This window comes from Eptatretus burgeri, chromosome 8, assembly GCF_056783735.1.
Source record: "Eptatretus burgeri isolate ZD-2024b chromosome 8, Ebu_testis_v1, whole genome shotgun sequence".
NCBI lineage: Eukaryota > Metazoa > Chordata > Myxini > Myxiniformes > Myxinidae > Eptatretus > Eptatretus burgeri.
The window spans coordinates 82362393-82382314 of NC_140968.1; the positions used below are offsets into that span (position 1 = coordinate 82362393).

General features: G+C 41.0%; 1 protein-coding gene and 1 long non-coding RNA gene across 4 annotated transcripts in view; one reads left to right on the forward strand and one right to left on the reverse strand.

Annotated features, from left to right (window-relative positions):
* Positions 1 to 19922, reverse strand: part of LOC147022160 (solute carrier family 15 member 2-like) — a 315727-nt gene that overhangs the window by 108400 nt on the left and 187405 nt on the right. For all 3 annotated transcript variants that reach the window (XR_015061088.1, XM_085892805.1, XM_085892804.1), the window contains one exon: positions 2374 to 2490. Coding sequence is in view for 2 of the 3 variants with exons in the window: in XM_085892805.1 (XP_085748931.1) it covers positions 2374 to 2490 (117 nt within the window). In the remaining variant the exon portion in view is untranslated. The remainder of the gene's footprint in view (positions 1 to 2373; positions 2491 to 19922) is intronic.
* LOC147022161 (uncharacterized) lies at positions 6961 to 8562 on the forward strand. The gene is made up of 3 exons (XR_015061089.1): positions 6961 to 7556; positions 7650 to 8096; positions 8392 to 8562. It is a non-coding gene; the product is annotated as an uncharacterized LOC147022161 (long non-coding RNA).

The window sequence follows — 19922 nt, forward strand, 5'->3', positions numbered from 1 at the left end:
GAAATATTTCAAAAAACAAATAAATAACAGAGTTGGACAGATTGGGGATAGACAAAGAAGGATCTTTGGAATGGTTAAGAAGAGGTCAGCTCAATTGTGACAGAGAAGAAATCATCAAAAATGCCCAGAACCAGCGACACGACATGAATGGCATTTAAAAAAAAAATTCAGGACTGAGTAAATTGGATAAACATAGATTTTGCAAGGTAGAAATGGAAAGCACAGGCCACCTCCTATCGGGATGTAAAAACTCATGTCAGAACAGCTGTACACACAAAGGCACAACGAGGTATGTAGAGGGGTCCACTGGAACATCTGCCAAAATTTCAATATCTCAGTTCCACAAAACTCATGGAAACCAAAAGCGATCATTGAAAACGAAGACACAATGTGAATGTACGACATGATAATCTCATCCAGAGTGAACATAGTGAACAAAGCACTGCAACTGGACATAGTACTCAGATATGAAAAGGAAAAGAAGGCATTGCTAAATGACGTTTCAGTACACAGTGATTTTGGTCTAAATAATGAAGATATCAAGAAAATGACCAAATATGAAGAACTCAACAATGAAGTGAAAAAGTCTTGTAATCCAAAGGGCACCAAAATTGTAACAGTATTAATTGGACTAACATGAATGACAAAGAAGAACCTCACAAAGATCCTACAAAGCATCGCTGGGAGCATTACCACACATGAACTCCAGTTGGAAACTGTCCGGGGCTCAGTGATGACCCTGAAAAGAACCCTCGGGACAAAACTCTGGCACCAACACAACTTCACAACTGAGGCAATGAATTAAGATATTCACAGAAACGAATGTGGATACATCGAGTCCTGGGAGAACTCCGTTCCACCTTCAGAAAACGAAATTATGGAAGTATCAATCACTGACACACACAAAAACAATCACACACACAAAATACACACCACCCTAAAAACACCAAGCACACACACACCCTCACACCTCGTACCCCCCACACACACACCCTTACCCCCCCCGTCCACACACACACACACACACACACACACACACACACACACACACACGCACACACCATAATAACACACCCATCAAACGAACACCCATACCAGCACATAACCACACAACCACACACACCCCAACATAACACACAAGCACACCAGATGCAACCACACCAACACACCTCCTACCCCACTCCTTCCCCTATACACATACCCTCTTAACCCCCAGCCCCACCCCCACACACATAAACACACACACACACACACTAACCTAACACACACACACACACACACACACACACACACACACACACACACACACCAGCACACAACCACACACACCCCAACATACCCGGCACTCACACCAAACACACCAAGCAAACACACACAGCCCATCTACCTAGCCCCTCCCCCTCCTCCAACACACACCCCACACATCACCGGCACAGACCCCACACACACACACATACACACACTAAGCACACACCAAACACTCACAAACAGGAAATTAAACAACCAGACACAAAACACACCCACCATCACAAACAAAAAAGCACCCAGATAAAAAACCATCCAAACACAAAAAAAACCCACCCCAAAATACCCAAACACACACACACACACACACACACACACACACACACACACACACACACACACACACACACACACACACACACACACACACACACACACACATACACACACACACACACGATCGTCCTGGGGCCTATTGGCAACATCAACATTAATATTCTTGACTTACGGTAGGCTTGTATCACTGAAATGCTCCATTTTCATTTCCTTGGAGGAGTTGACATTTGTGAAGAACTCGACGTCTTGTGTGCAAAGTTGAGCTCTCGGCATTAGATATAAATGCTCCAGAACCAGGCACAGCTTAACATTTATTTTTGGTCATTTCAGAATAATTACTCCAAAAGCAGCTGGTGAGTCGACCTACCTTGTACAAATGGAACAACAAAGCTGCTTCATACCACATTAATTTGTAAATTGTTGATCGATTCGACATGTTCTTATAAATGCTGCACCGATTTAACTGGAACATGTTCTACACATGATGTAGATAATGAGTCGATAAAATTATTGCGTCAATTACTGTGTACAACTGCAAAACCACAGCATGACTGCTTGCACCTAATTCTATGATATTACATCTTAAAGGATATTCCAAAAGCACCAGGTAATTTGATCATTTAATTATTTGGTTGAAACAGCAATTTGGTTGACACTTTTAGAATTAGGTGCAAAAACAAACAAACAAAAAAAGTATTCAGAAAAACTTGCTAACTCCTATCCAGGATCAATAAATCTGACAATGTGTAATTTTGATATGAAAATAACAGACATTTCCAGCCATTAACTCACCTCTATCCCTGATAAGAGTGTGGACTGATTTGGAGCTGTGATGAACATGGGATCCTTGTTCAGATTCAGGAACCGCAAACGCATCTCATTGCCTTTGGGAAAATCAGGTAGAGTGCTCTGTAAAGAAAATTTTCAAAAAGGAAACATCAACATCACACGTTGTACTTTGACAGTCAAATTATGCACCAATAAGAAAAAAAATATACATCAATATCTAAACAAATACAAACAAGACTAAGTCGTTTGTAAAGCTTTTTTTAATGCACCATATAAGATCCAATCTCCTTTAAAAAGAAACAAAAAAGCAATCTAACATTTTATTGACACATAAAAGCAGCGAATTTAGGCAGGGTATTAGCATACAAATGGCCTATCTTTTGAATAATACTGCAAGATATTAACTTCTACATCCAAAATTCAGATGGAACTGTCAATATCTGAAGTAAGGATGGAGTGGTCCAAGATACAGCAATGCTCGATGCCATGCATTAAAACAGCACTTTTTAGATAACCTGATGGAGTCAGGAATTGATCCAAGGGAATATAGCTCAACGGAAAGCATGCTGTTAATAATATCCTGCTACCTTCCAACTTTCCAGAATTGGTGGTGTAATGGTCGATGTGTCTGCTGTGAGTGTGGGAGACTGGTAGTTCAAACTTTGGTTGAGTCAAACCAAAGACGAAAAGTGGTATGTGCTGCTTCCTTATTTAATGCTCAACATTTAAGAGGAGAGAGCATGGACAAACAGACATAGGTTGGCAACCATTGTATGGGATTGATGGGCCTCATGGCCGACTTCTGCATTGAAGTTCCTTGTAAGGGAATTCATATTTGTTTACCCGTTTCAAACATGGACAATTTTGTGATAATCATTCATCTCATGGGTTATCATATAATGTTCCCTGCCTGGGGGAACATGGAATTTTGTACATCAGGCCTGTGTAATATCCAAACATCAATAAGTTAACTTATCACCTTACTTTGTTATTCTTCTGGATATGACAAGTAAAACAACTCACAATCACAGAATAAAACCTTGACATTTAAAAATTCCAAGTTAAAGAATCGGAATGGATGTGGACGCCATTTTGTACAAATTAAAAGGGAGGCAATTTACCTGTTTACATTGAACAAGTATTAATTGGGATTACCAATCCCTCCCCCACCCCCCAACCCCATTTTGTGCAAATACCTTCATATCTTTTTATTCGAAATATTCTTATTTATCTTCAATTGAAGCCAAAACAAGCACTTATTAAAAAACTGCCCTTCTCATCAAATGAGGATTCTTTTTGAACTTATCTGACATTTGCTTTATTTCACAGTTACCGGGTTTGTCCATTTTCCTGGCTAGAATTCCGGTTTACCACCTCAAAGCAGTAGCGTCAGCCAGCCGATTTTGTTGTAATGAGCCGGATCACGTGTCTATCCACTACAATACCCTAAACAGTGGGACCACTGAGCCAGTTGATGTACCACATCTATTCGGTGCCATACACCTGATTTCAATTAATGATCGAGCGGAGTCGTTAAGCATATGGCACAATCACCCACATCCAATTTGTCCTTTAAGCGATGTGCACAATAGCAAACACGATCAGAACCACTCAAATTAACCCGGAGACCAAGTGGTTTTAAAGTCTAATTGAAGAACACAGGGTGGGAATACAGGGAGGAACAATCAATCATGAACAAAAAAAATTCCCCTTATCCCTCTACCGTATACCCGCCCACAGATAAAAACAAATGAACCTCAATTATCTAATCTTAAGGCCTCCTTCATTCCACAGGAGATAAATAACAAAGAGTCTTCCTCTTCCATCTAGGTCGGGACCAAAGCACAGCTTTTCCTGCCAAAACTTGCAACTAACGGTCTGTCAGGTCGTTTTGAAGTACATAAAAGACAGACTACAAAGGTAAGAACATCAAAAAAGGATTCCCAGGGATGGCGGTTTGAGACTTAAATATTGGGGGTGGGTAGATGATGACGTATGTCTAAACATAAAACGATGCATGTCATATATGACAATGCAATCACTTCCAATTTTGCATTGTTCTTTGTGTAGGTCAGTTCTACAGCTTCGTTCCACCTCAATCAATGTTTTGCTTTCTGAACAAATATCTGTCATGTTTTCATTATGTTGTATTTTGGTCCCTGTGTGCTGTTTGTATCATCAACAAAATTTTTCGGTGAAAATAGTACATCGTTATACAAATATGCATTTTAAATTTCAACTTGATTGGACGCATGGTCTGACAGCCAGAATTATTTAATTTGGGTTGATTTATATTTATTTACGCAGTGAGTGAACGATTCGCTCAGAATGATGTAGCGCAGTAGCGCAACAACAATTGGCTCTCTGCAAGTGGCTCAAGCGCTCGAGCAAGCACTCCAATTAAATAGTTGATAAGGAGCAGCTGGCCAAGCTGTCGCTACATACCATATAAGATCCTTTTAACTTCAAAGCCCGTCTTCACCGCGTACATAGCGTTATGAAATAAAATGAATTCGTTCAAATAATGATTATCCAGAAAGTTGCTGCTTAATCCAGAACAACCTTGGAGACATTGCAACATACAATTGCCCATGAAAAAAACATTGCAGAAAATCTGCCATGTTGCCTGCTCGTCTGTGCACGCGTCACATCGTTACATCATTGAACATCGTTCGCGGTCCTTGCAAACGTTATAACTTTTTTTTTAACATCCGTTTTTCACTAGATTTGCTTCGATCCCCTATAGAGCACCTCGTGAAACCTATGAAAATATTGATAGAGATCTGGGAGACACTATGGATAGGCAATCTCTCTGGCGGACAGTGTGTGAGGTCTTGCAGTGAATGCATTAAATCAATTCGCTCAATGAAGCTGGCTAATTTCGGCACGTTCCTAAATGTTTTGTTCACTCAATATAATTCACCAAACAGTAGAAAAAGATAAGTTTAATGCTTTGGAAATTTCTCATTTTCTTGTGTATGGATGGAGAAGGATGCAACATAGCCTTGCTTGCTTAAAATAAATAGGTACATCAGCTTAGTTAGACTCATTATTTCTTTAAATTAGCAGATATCACTCCAGGTTTTTACATTAATTTAGTCCGCAAGATATCCGATCCTCAAAATCGAAATAATATTTCAACGAGATACTTTAATCAGTCTGTGAAAGTAGGTTGTGGAACATCGTATCATATATTGCATGAAAATCGCTCCAAGCTCCTAATTTGAAAACAATAGCACTTTTAAAAGTGATATATACAGTGATTCATAGTTGTGATGAACAAGCATTCGATAATATGAATGAGGAAAGTGAAAAATAAAACTTTATCGTAAATAAATCGTTGCGGCCTGTTCTAAGTCAAGGCATGGTTGAACAGGCCAAAAAAAACATGGTGGCGTCAGACCACAGTGAGGTTACCTTGGATACACCAATTGTCCCCATTGAGTGCGGTGACCGAGGATGCACCCGATAAAGGACATAATTGAATAAGGCCATTAATTATCTTCAAAAGGCGTGTTTTAATTAACCCAAACACCCAATTTTCAATCATGCACTTCCTTGGAGTTTTGTTAATATGCAGGCAAAGTTTCAGACTGCTAGGTTTCATGGTTTTGGAGTTACGCAGGAGACACACTCTCTCTCTATCGAGTGTAGCCTGTGGCTGCTGTTTGCATCATTGGTTGGGACGTGGCTATGCCGCTGATGCAGTGTCCCCTATACCAGTACACTGGTGCACATTTTGCTGACCTCGGAAGGATGAAGGTCTGAGTCAACCTCCTGGTGTATTTTTAATTCAGTGGCCAATGGGGCTTGAACTCAGGACCCTAGGATCCCAAGCCACCACCCTTACCATTAAGCCAACACCAGGCTAGGAGACACACTAGTAGGGTAAGAATACTGATTCTGGCTCACTTTTCCCCATGTAAATGAATGGGGGATTTTCAGCGATGAATTTTTTCTTTTTTTTCCCTAAAAAATAAATCCCCTTTTTAGCCCAAGGTATATTTATTTGTCTCCCCTTTTAACCTAGGGGCTCTCTATTCAAATAACCTATGCAACAAGATAAAGATTTGTTCAAGTAGTAAAGTCGTAATGTGATTTGTTAAAGGTGATTCTAAAGAAATATCTGAAACGTCTAAGCCTCGGGACACTCTTTATCAAATAACCGATGCATATTGTTTAACTCACTCATTGAACCTATAAACATTTGTTCATTCTCAAATTCCTTCAATAGTTCAATTTTCTTTGCACAATAATCCCCATCTAAAATATTTAAAAACAAAACATTTGAATCTTTATATTTTTTAAGATACCCCTTTTGTGCCATTACGAAATGATAAACTTCTCTTAATGATCTCATCTGGCCACCTCCTGAGTTGCAAATCATTTTTGTGCATAAACCACGCCATAAAAAAGTTTTGTTTCAAATGTTTTCAGTTCGTGCCATGAAAATGAGGAAGTGTTTTTTTTGACACGGTCGTGCTGTGAAAATGAGGAAGTGTTTTTGGACAGTCATGCTGTGAAAAAATAGGAACTATTCTGTGAGACAAGGCCTCATGTTTATGTTTTATCTCAGAACACTAACAGGCTTTTAAACATAAGTTTAATCAAAATCATTATAGGGCATTTTAAGTATGTTTTAAAAATGATTCATACAATTTGAGAATATATCGCCCAGTTATTTTCCAAGCTGTCTCGCCCGAAGCGTCATTTCCTGTGGCCACACCCGATGATTAAGCAATCTCCTCATCGTTGCCTTATAAGTGATTCGCCAGACAAAGTTTCTGCCAGACGGGATTTTCATTTTTACAACTGAGACATGAGCGATCTTTCTTCCGCGAACAAAACAGCTCAACACAAAGTTGGTAAGCTTGTGTATGGGTTCCTCTTTGAACGATGAAGCAATTGATTATAAATTAAATCGTGATAATTCTGATATATATTTTTTTTCTTGGCAGGTCCTTGGAAGAAGAGCAGTTTACATATCACGACGAGGTGCATGAAATTAATGCTCTTATTGAAGAGGTCAATCATCTTAGAAGAGAATTGAAAAACATTTTTAATGACTGACACGACGTCTTATCACGGCCTCTGATCTTTTTGCCATCTTGTACCAATGGTAAAAAAAAAAACTGAGACATGGACTCACTCTCTTCCGATGAAGATAACAGCTCACTACAAAGTTGGTAAGTTTGTGTATGGTTTCCTCTTTGAACGATGAAGCAATTGATTATAAATTAAATCGTGATAATGCGAAAAAATATATTTTTTCCTGGCAGGTCCTTGGAAGAAGTGGAGTTTACATATCACGATGAGGGGCATCAAATGAATGCTCTTATTGAAGAGGTCAATGATTTTAGAAGAGAATTGAAAAACATTTATAATGACTGGTACGAAGTCTTATCACGGCCTCTGATCTCGAATGAATTAAACCAATGGTGAGACGTGTGTGTGTGTGTGTGTGTGTGTGTGTGTGTGTGTGTGTGTGTGTGTGTGTGTGTGTGTGTGTGTGTGTGTGTGCGCGTGTGTGTCTCTTTCCCTGTCTGTTTGTCTCTCTCTATCTCTCCCTGTCTGTCTCTTTGTATCTCTCTCTGTCTGTCTTTCTACCTACCTCTCTCTGTCTGTCTCTCCATCTATACCCTTGACTCATTATTTTATTTTTTTTCAGCTCGATCACACAACATAAGCTGTTGAAGCAATCTGGTACAACACATGATTTTCTGGAGGTAAATGTTTCTGAATTATTATTTAGTTATTTGTTTATTTATTCTTTTATTAATATCACTCTCTCTTTAGAATGTCGCCTCATGTTGGTTGCATCATTAGTTTGGACGCGGTTTTGCCAGTACACTGGAATTCATTTTATTGGCCTTGGAAGGATGACAGGCTGAGTCGGCCTCCTGGTGTGTTAATTCAGTGGTCAACGAGGCTTGAACTTAGAACCAACACCAGGCTTACTCATATTACCATGTAATTATCTTTATAAAACCTAATTATTATCCACTTTTTGTTTCAAAACAGAATATGGTGTCTGAGTTTCGAAATCACAAGACATCTGAAGAAGATTGCTGGGAAAGATTATACATTCTCGCAAATGAATATTTAATATTTTCAATTTTGATTAATTATATTTGTTTTGTTTACAATTACTTGATTTTGAATTTCAAAAAAAGAATCAAGACATGAAGGAGAGGGAGGGAGGGGGGAGGGAAGGGGGAGGGAGGGGTAGGTGCGCTCCCCCAAAGACCCATCACCCCCTCATCCCACCCCTCCCCTCCCCATGTGTGTGTGTGGGGAAGGGTGGGGGTGGGATGAGGGAGGTGGTGGGTCAAAGGTGGGGGCGCACAGGGGGGATGAAGGGAGTGGGGCTTGTGTGGGAGGGGCTTGTGTGGGTGGGGTTTATGTGGGAGGGGCATGCGTGGGCGGGGCATGTGTGGGCGGGGCTTGTGTGGGTGGGGTTTATGTGGGCGGGGCTTGTGTGGGCGGGGCGTGTGTGGGCGGGGCTTGTGTGGGTGGGGTTTATGTGGGCGGGGCTTTGGTGGGGCTTGTGTGGGCGGGGCGTGTGTGGGCGGGGCTTGTGGGAGGGCGTTTATGTGGGTGGGGCTTGTGTGGGCGGGGCTTCGGTGGGGTTTATGTGGGTGGGTTTCGGTGGGGTTTGTGTGGGCAGGCTTTATGTGGGTGGTGCTTGCGTGGGAGGGCATTATGTGGGCAGGGTTTATGTGGGCAGGCAGTATGTGGGTGGGGCTTGTGTGGGCAGGGTTTATGTGGGAGGGGTGAATGTGGATGAGGCTTATGTGGATGAGGTTTGTGTGGATAAATGGATGGGTGGAGAGATGGGTGGATGGGTGGATGGGTGGATGGGTGGAGCTTGTGTGGATGGGTGGATAATTTTTAAATTAAATAAACATGTTGTGTGTGGGGAACTAATTAACTAATCACTAATTATGTGAATATGATGAATATGGGTGGAGCTTGTGTAGGGCTTGTGTGTGTGGAGCTTGTGTGGGGTGGGGTTTTTGTGTGGAGCTTGTGGGGGGTTTGTGTGTGGTGGGGTTTGTGTGGGGTGGGGTTTGTGTGGAGCTTGTGTGGGGTGGGGTTTATGTGGGTAGGTTTTGTGTGGGCGGAGTCAAAAAGGGGCGGAGTCAAAAAAAATTCAATTTCTCTTTGTCTTTGTAATTCCTGTGAATAAAATGAACCTAAAATCTCTTCCCCTTCCAAATCATATATCTTATAAGTCCAAGGAACCGTATCTATTACATCAACAATTTTAAAAAGTTCGTTCGTCCATCGTTTAATATAACCCTTTTCAAAATGAGATTTCCACCTATATATTCTTACGATATCACCAACTTTGAACTTAGGTTTTCTGACATTAATCTCTTTTTCATATTTTAATTTTGTAAATGTTTCTGATGGTTTCATATTTGTTGACATGTGAACCGTGTCATTATACTTATCCACAATATCCTGAATAAAAGATGACCATTGTTGTGAACCGAGTTGTGTGAATTTTTTATATAGTCTCTCTTTTAAGGTACGATTAAAACGTTCAACAACAACTGCCTTGCCTTCATTAAAGGTACTGTATAATGTAATACTGTTATTTTTTCGAAAATTCATAAATGTCTTGTTATAAAACTCTCTACCCTCATCAGTCCACAATTTTTTAGGTTTTCTCTTACTTTTATTAAATATCTGTTGAAAGGCTAACATAAGAGTATTACCAGTTTTGTTTTTTAATGGTACAACCCATGCGTATCTACTCCTCAAATCAATAACGGTTAAAGCATACTTGTACCCCTTATCATTATTGAGTTCAATCAAATCAACAGACCAGATATAATCTACTTCCTTGGAATAAACTTTCCTTCTCTGAAACTTTGTGAATATTGGTTTATATTATGTAATTCATCAGCTAATTGCTCTTCAATCTTAATGACATAATTAGAGCTTACAAGTTTTTTGAATTTCCAAGTCCAAGTTTCAATTTAGCACTGATCATCTTCTTCGCGATGAACCTATCAACTTTTTCTCTCAAGGTTGGATTTTGTATCAGAGACAAATTATACAACATTTCTCTATCGGCTTCATGCTTTTCTTCCAACGTTGTGGTATTCCCATAATCAATATCGTGTCTCATGCACACTTCATCAACTCTATTGATGGGTTTACTCCATGATTTAGGATTGTCTGCCTCATCTAATCTTTTATCCAAGTTTGTGCCCGGACCACAGAAAGAATACCCTGGTAGATGTAATTCCCCTGGTATTCCAGTAGTTGTAAATTTACTTCCTGATAAAAACTTTTGTATATCTCCTCCGAGTTTGTGTTTGGAGAAAAATTGATTTTTTTTTGAACCACACACCGAACATATACCTTTTTGTATAACCCTGTTATTTTTACTTTTAATATATGAAATATTTTTAGTATTAGTTTTCTTTTTACATTTGAGACAATAACTCATTTATTTATGAGAAAAATTCCTGCAGAGCGAAAAAACCTTTTTAGTTTCCAACATGCACATTGAATCTTATTTTTTGAAACATAAAGAATCCTTTGAAATGCCTTCACTCTCTACTCCATTTATTTAAGATAAAAAAAAAAATGAAAAACTTGAATTAAAATGAATATCTTGTCGATGTCAATAGTCTTGTCGAAAGTATTGCAAATAGACTTGTCAATTCTTTGTTTTCCTCCTCGGTGGGTTGAGTTATTTTCTGTAATACCACCAATCTTTTTTTAATCTCACTGGTTTCCATATTTTGATATTTATTTTGTCTCGCTCTTTCCTCCCTCTCCTTCTCTCTCTCCTCCCTCTCCTTCCCTCTCTTCTCCCTCTCCTCCTTCTCTCTTCTCCCTCTCCTCCTTCTCTCTCTTCTCTTTTTCCTCCTTCTCTTTCTTCTCCCTCTTCTCCTTTTCCTCCTCTTCCCTCTCTTCTTCAACTCCTTCCTCATCCCTTATTATCCTTGAATCGTTTACACCCAATAGAATATCATACATATATTCATCAGGATTTCTTGTTATTCCTGTATCCAAAATAATTTTTTTTACAACAGGAAACCAATAAAATTTCTTTTGAATTTCTAAAAGAGCCTCACCTTTTCTTAACTTTATAATTTTTTCATTATTTAACATTCTAATTAAATCAAAAGTTGTCGGTTTATCAACATCAGCATAATGCCAATCTTTTATTGAAAATACCTCATTCTTATGTTGTAGAACATATTTATTAAAATACCGAATACCCTTTTCTTGAAGGTATGCTTGGACACAGAAATGATAATTTTCTTGAAGCCTTCTTGCTGTCATTTATGTATTAGAAATATATGTTTGAATAATATTATGGCACGAAACACCTCCCCATCTTCCCAAAGTTAAATCATTTTGTATTTCCTTACTTATTATATATAATCCTGTTTTTTCTGTTTTCATGATATAAACAAGGGCAAAACCATTATTATATTTACTCTTATTAAATTCTTTTATTTGTTGTTTACTAATCGTGGCCCCACAAAACTCATTCTCAATATCAAGTGGACAATATTCTTCCTTACGAGACTGATTTAATTGTTCCAGGTCTTCGAGGTTAATTTTAAATGACCAATTATACCCTAAATCATTCATATCATACCCCCATTGTTCGATTCTCATACAAACGATACGCCCTTCTTTATAAAAATTTATTTTAATTCGAACTGTGAATTCTGTATGACCTGGAGATAATATCAACACTTCTGTATCTTTGGAATACACGGCCGTTTTATTTAAGGATATATATTGTGATAAATCGCTTAATCTCACCAAGTCATTCGCGTCAGTCGGGCTTGGATAATTTTTTAATTTATAAGCATTTTTCATGTTAATATTTTTGGTTATATTATATTTATGCCGTTCAACCTGTGCCTTTGTGTAATAATTTGATAAATCAATATCCAGTTCTTGGGATACACCAAAGATAGAACCATCTTTAACAACATAAGGCATTTATATTAGATTAAAAATAATATCATAAATTTTTTTATTTTTGTTGATTTGAAATAACACATACAGACATAATTGACCACAACACTTGGAATTTAATTCTTGGACTTGAAATGTTTGATAAACACCATTCTGTAAGAATTTTATGACTTCAACAGGTGGTGGAAGACCAAAACTATCAAAATAATATTTGTCTTGACTATTAAAAATACAAACCCAATGAGAACCGTTCCCATTATTATCTTCTAAGTTCATAATAATATTCTTTGTATGTTTCGGCACATTTGTTAATTCATCTCTCATACAAATAACCACATTATGAATTTTTAATTTCTTACAATATTTAACAAGTTGTAAATTTGATGTTGTATTCTTTCCAAATTCTTTAAACCACTCATCAATGCTCATTTATTTATTAGAAAGATATAATCCATTACCTCTTTTCGTTAATTTTACACCTGCTTGTGCAATAGAAGAAAGCATATCTCCAACTAACAATCTCGCTTTATCAGGCAGACCTTCAAGTTTTTCAACAAAATCTACAATTACACCACTTCCACTAATTTGTTTCTCCAACTCTTTGTTATGTCTTTCCAATTCTTTTTGAGCCTGGAGTTGAGCCTTCCTTTCGTTGGCAGTTTTCACCGCTGTTGAAATACTACCCGTCAATGCTCCAACCGCACTTAAACCAGCAAATAAAGGAATTAGAAATGGGAGAAATCCTCCACTCGTCTCTCTTATTGAATATTTTTTCAACATTGGTTTTGTCATTTTAATTTTAAGTGAGCCAGTGTCATTCAAGATTTTAACCTGTTCTCTTGTGAGCAAAACATCAATTCTTACTGCTCCTTTTCTCTGAATTGTATTAACGTTAATCGTACAAGGCTTTTGATTTTGAACACAAGATGATAGTTTATGAAGATTGATTTGATTAACATATACCCCAGTTGGTACTTTGCCACTCATTTATTAAACAAAAAATTATGTGAGAGTAATCATCACACCATTATCTGCATTAATCTACAATTCTGTTTCTTCCAAAAGCAAAAATATGTATCAACTTCTTCACTCTCTCCTCTTTCAATGTATAGGGAAGTATCCACTCGATTAGACTCTATAGTTTCCTTTTGAGCGCTCAGGTCAAATGCATAGATTGTATACAAACTTTTAAATGCTGTCATATCCAAAATAGGTTCTTTATTTCCATTACTTTCACACACCTTTTGATAAGACTTGTATGCTTCAGCAAAATCATTTTTTTCCCAATTAATTTCCAATCTATCTCGTGGATAAAATGTTCCCTCTAGAGAAACGCGAAGTTGTTTCACCTTAGCATTATCACTCAATGCATTATTCTTATCAGTCGCAGTATCACCATCTGGCTTTTTAAAAATGATCCACAGATATCGTGGCTTTCTTTCCAGAACACCCAAATTCCACGTGTAAGTAGTTTGGTTGAGTTTAACGTGTTGACATCTTCTTTTGAGGTATGATACACTGAGTGGTTTCTTTGAGTTAAGTCTTCTATTCAACATCTCTTCTGTTTTAAGATTAGGAGTATATTCACTGCTATACCAACTCATTTCCTCAATTACAAATTTATTCTGATCACCAAAAGCATTACCAACACCAAAAGGCAAACTATTTTCATTATCATTCCTTTGTAGTTGAAATCTAATTTTAAGACCATACAGAACTTTATAATGATCACAAAATCCAAATATACCTTTCAGAGGAACTGCCACAGTAAAACTATTTTCTGCTTTTGTATCATCATTATACGCTCCTTTCCTTTGAGTATATCCAGGGTCTGTGTTTGTTCCCGTTGACATATTAGGAATAAAACCTTCGACAGACCCCTTTCCCATTCTATCACTGAATATATAGAGTGTAAATTTCATCATTTCAGATACAGCAGAGACATAATCAACCGCTTCAACTTCTTGTGTTCCAATATACAAACACACACTATCAAACATTTTCCAGAAGAAATCATTTACAAGTGTAGCGTTTGTGTTATTCCCAGCTTTAGTGAATTTAAATTTACACAACAAGAAACTTTCGGATAGATTCAAATAGGTTTGTTGATTATTTATTTCAAAACTTTTTGTACCATTCGTATTCCAGTCTGTTCCAGTTATTGCATTTACCTTGAAGTAATCTTCTTTTTTAGTGGAGTTTGAGATAATAATAGTATCATCCAAATCATAGATACTATCAATTGCTTCCATACATGTATTTATTTAGGAAAAAAAGTTGTTAAAACTTTTGAAACCCTGATCCAAGTATTTGAATTATTTTCTTTCGTTCTTGGGGAGACAACTGAGTTTAGCCTTTCTTAATTTCTTTTATTGCTTGTAATTTATGAGATTCCTTCTGGGCATCTTTTATATTCTTTACAGCACCTGCTACATTTCCCACAGCAGAAGCAGTTGAACCAATTAGGTCTTTATGTTAAAGAATGGTTGAACCAATAACCATTAGAGTATCAATTATCCCATCTCCTCTAAATTGATATCCGACACCCCTTTGTCTCTTAGGTTTATAGTATCCTCTACCAAGATACATACCTTCGCCCTTGTAGTATGGGGAAAGGAACATCCCATCCCCTGTAATTATTTTATATTTTCCCAACTCGTGTTTCCTCACAATAACCATCGTATTTATTTATTGGAAAACTTCACGTAGGTGAATTCTAATGGATATAACTTCTTCATGAAAAGAAATCATACGATTATCTTGGTCGGTTGTCCTAAAATTTACTCTGTGTATGGTTTTTCCTGACACAGGGAGATAAACCAAATTTTTGGGTTCCATATTGAATTTATAACCAATTAGGGTTGAGTATGCACTGAATGAAAATATTGTATTTGTTTTTATTCCATCATAATAAGCACCATCAATCAAATCACAGTGAATTAATACCGAGTTTATTCCTGAGGATATTTGAATGACATTATCACTGTAAAACGTCCCATTAGTTTCAATCTTTTTTGAGGAGAAACCCAATAACTCTCTAAATGAATTATCAATTGTGAAATCAACCTTGTAGTTATTTTTAAGTTTAATCGTTGATTTTGAAGTATGTTTTTGAATGTCTACAACAATATTTTTGGTTCATCACCCTGTTCTTTCATAAGACGAGCAATTTCGGAAGATATTTGAGAAATCTCATATGCTCCGGGTGAGACTGTTATCGTTTTGTATCCACTTCCGGGATTATAACTAAACTTGTCATTTTTATCAGTGATATAAAATAAGGTATTGTTGTCAGGTCAGGTCAGGTATGGGAGCATGTGCCAGAACAGCGTGTCGCTGCGTCCACTTTCCGCCGGTACTCCAGGGGCCTCCGTCTGGCCATCCCCCAGGCAGATGCCAGGCCCATCCCCATCTCCTTGAGATGATGGTCAACCTCCTGCAACCATGAGGCACGTGGTCGGCCCACTGGCCTCCTCCACTCATGAGACTCCCTCGCTGAGAGAATCTGGTGAGCAGGATCAGCGTCAGGAAAACGAGCCACATGTCCATACAGCCGCAACTGACGCTCACGGACTATGCAGGTAACAAATCTCATCCGAGTCTCTCTCAGCAACCGCTCGTTGGACACAAAATCCGACCAGCGATAGCCAAGGATTCTTCGAAGAGACTTGGTACCAAAGGAATTAAGTCTCCGTCTCAGATCCTTGGTCAAAGTCCAAGTCTCGCACCCATAGAGCAAGACTGGAAGTACCAAGGACCTGAAGACTCGGACTTTCGTCCTCCCGCACAGGTACCGGCAGCACCACACCCCATGATCCAGTGGATCCATGACTCCTAGGCCCGTCCTAGATGTCTGCTGACCTCTGACATAGCCAGCAGAGACACGAATATCACTGCCCAGGTAAGTGAATTTCTCCGCGACCTCAACATCCTCACCACAAACAGGTACAGACTGAATAGCAGTATCCAAGATGTCACCGAAAGCCTGGTTCTTAGTTTTGACCCAAGAAATCCGTAATCCCAACGGCTCCGACTCCTCATTCAGCACCTCGAGGCCCCCCAAGAGGATGTCTAAAGTCTCCGCAAAGATGACTGCATCATCTGCAAAATCAAGGTCTGAGATCTTGACATTGCCAAACGATGCACCGCAACTTGATCTCTCCGACATCCTCCCAAAAATCCAGTCCATACAAGTGCTGAAAAGTGTGGGGGCAAGTACACATCCCTGACGAACTCCAGTAACAACTGGAAATAAGTCAGAGATGGTACCACCACACTTCACAGCACTCTCAGTACCAGAGTAGAGTTCAGACATCAGATCGATCAGTTTCGGTGGCACCCCACGAAGACCAAGAATCCTCCAGAGGACATCCCGATTCACTGAATCGAATGCTTTACAGAGATCAACATAGGCTGCTAGCAGCCCCTGCCGAAACTCTCGTCTGCATTCGGTGAGGACACGAAGTGCAAGGAAACGGTCAATCGTTGACCTCTTTGGTGTAAAGCCTGACTGCTCTGGACGCTGGTGCTCAAGCAGATGGTGGCGAACCCAATCAAGAATTATCCGAGCAAAGACCTTGCCCGGCACTGAGAGCAGTGTCACCCCTCGGTAGTTGTTGCAGTCTTGGCGATCACCCTTCCCTTTCCAGAGAGGGACAACAAGGCCCCTCTTCCAGTCAGTTGGGATGATGCCTGTGTTCCAGGCAGAGCACAAAACTGCATGCAACGACACGAGTGCAGCATTTCCACCAGCCTTGAGAAGTTCAGCATGGATGCCACAGATCCCTGGAGCTTTGCCCCATTTCAACTGGTTCACCGCAGCCCGTGTTTCCACAAGCGATGGTGGACCACAGTTGATTTGAGGGTCAGCAACAGGGATTGTAACACCCTTGACGTCCAACTCGACAGCTGGGGGATCAGCCTGGTACAACCGCTCAAAGTAACCGGCCCAGCGGGCCTTCACTTCAGACTCCTCTGTCAAGAGCCTACCACTCTCTGCTCGAACTGCAGTGCTCCGAGGGATGGGCTTGGATGAACGTAATGCGCGAATTCCCCTGTAAGCGGGACGAGAATCACCTGTCCACAGGTGATGCTCTACCCCCTCACAGATTCCTCGCACATAGGCCTCCTTGTCCACCCTCAGTGCACGTACAGTTTTACGCCTCAGCTCCCTGAACAGCTCAGCTCTGCCATTCAGCCTGGCCCTGCGACTCTGGTCAATGGTATCCAGTGTCCCTTGAGAGACAAAATTCTTCTTTGCCCTGCGGTGAACTCCAAGGCATCCACCAGCAACATCAAGGATGGTGGTCTTGAAGGTGCGCCACAACTCTTCAGGACCCCCCAAAGCACCCAGACCCCCCAAGTGTCCACTCAGCCTGTTCGCAAACTCCTCAGCTACTCTCTCATCCCTGAGCTTGGCAACATCCAGCCTAGGCTGGGATGGTACCATTCTCCAGGATTTAAGGTGCAGCTTTAGAGTTGCTACAACAAGCCTGTGGTCAGTATTGAGGAACTGAGCACTCCGGTAGACCCTGCAGTTCTGGATCATCCTCCAACGACCGTCGATGAGGACATGGTCAATCTCCTTTGCCACACCGCCAGCATTGGAATACCAAGTCCAGCGATGAGCTTGCGGGCGCTGAAACCATGAACCAGCCACCCTAAGTCCATGACTTCTTGCAAAGTCAAGGAACTTAGTGCTATTCTGGTTCATAGTTCCTGACCCATGGGGACCAACACACACCTCATAACCATCCCTATCAGTTCCAGTCGATGCATTGAAATCCCCCAAGACTAGAAGTGTATCTCGTCTGGGGCACTGATCAACCACAGACTCGAGTGTGGCGTAGAATGCATCCTTCATGGTGAGATCACTCGCCTCAGTCGGAGCATAAACAGAGACCAGGGAAATGACACCTAAGGAGTGACGAATCCTTAATCTCATCATACGCTCGTTGACCGGTGTTACCTCAATTATCATTGGGGTCAGCTTATTGGACACAGCTACAGCAACTCCTTGGGTATGGTATTGTTGTGGTTGACGAAATTCGCAAACCACCATTCAGGTCCCTTAGGTGAGATATCTCTGTAAGTATATGTGTAGTTAGGCCCAAACCCGTTGTTTCGAGGGAATAAATGTCATTCATTCGGGCTGCGACCCCTCTAGATAGCCGTTTTTCTTTTACTATCTTTATTTTGGACCAGCCGCCATTACTACCACCACCAACCACGTCTCAACAGCCATCACACAACAACCACCAACCGCAACGCCGCTTCACAACAACAACAACGACAACAGCCACGACCTTTACCGTCACAACTCGCCCTCGCAACCATCGCATCACCGTCATTCCCACGCCGCTTGTGGGCACCGATACTGGACTCGTGCAGGGCGCGCACCGAGCAGGGGTGCAAAAGCGCCAGCCTTTCCGAAGAAAACGGATCAAAAACGACTCACGCCCACTTCTGTTCCGTCCTATCGGCGAGCGTGGGGCGATTTGGCCCCGCCTCCAGGTGCGTTGGAATAACATCGCTATATGCAAATTCATGGATCAAAAAGCATTCACACCCACTTTTCCTCAGTCCAATGGGGAGCCAGTTAGAGGTGAAGGGTCGGAGGTAAAGGGTCGAAGGTGAAGGGGCGAAGCCACGGGGCATAAAAGGGGCCGCGCTCGCCAAACAGAGCAGTTTCGGAGGGGAGAAGTTAAGAGTTGTCGGTGGAGCTGGGAAGAAGTGGTAGTAGTCAGAGTGAAGAGGACGGAGCTGTGGAGAGGTGGCGGCGGCGAAGGCGGTCGAGGGGGTGCTCGTGTCGGAGTCGGGGAGCTGCGGAGGGAGAGGCCGGCGGCGCGACCGAGGTCGTGGTGGAGACGCTCGTCGCGGGACCCGAGACAGGGAGATATCCTCCTTCCCCCGAGCATTAACAACCCCCTCCTGTTTCCCCCCCCGCGCTGAGATAGTGCGAGAAGGGGGCCCGTTCCCACCCCCTACCAGACACTGTCCGCGAGGCCCGCGGAGTCGGGGCGCCAGTGCCATTTCGCGGCTCATCACCAGACGGGTAGGCCCGACGCGGTCTCGGCCCCAGGCCCGCCTCATCCTTGAGGGTGGTCCTTTTCTTTTGCTTTGGGTATATGTGTTGTCGGCGCCGCCTGTGAAGTAAAACTGCATAAGTGTTGCCGTGTGCTCGCGTAGTCGGTAATAGATCTGCATTGTGTTTCTCTTTTATATTTGCTTTTTGTGTAATATTGTGTTTCTTCTTCTTTTACATTTGCTTTTGGTGTAATTGTATATGTGTGCTTTCTGTTCATCGTGAAATAAATGTGCTTTATGTTGAACTGTTTTCCCGCTCCGCTTCGTCTTTTCCTCGATTGAATCTCCATCTTACTTCACGTAAAGGGTTGGTCGTGGGCTAAAACGCCCGATAATTAATCGAACCGTCGAGGCCGACGATAACACCACTCGGTTATCCCAATAGTACGGAACGGGTCGCTTAAAGTGGCCCGTGTCCGAAGTCGACCTGCGGCGAGGTGCGATCGCCCGGTCTACCCTCCGTGTGGGTACTTAGGTAGGTCGAATTTGGCGAGCAACCCTATCCC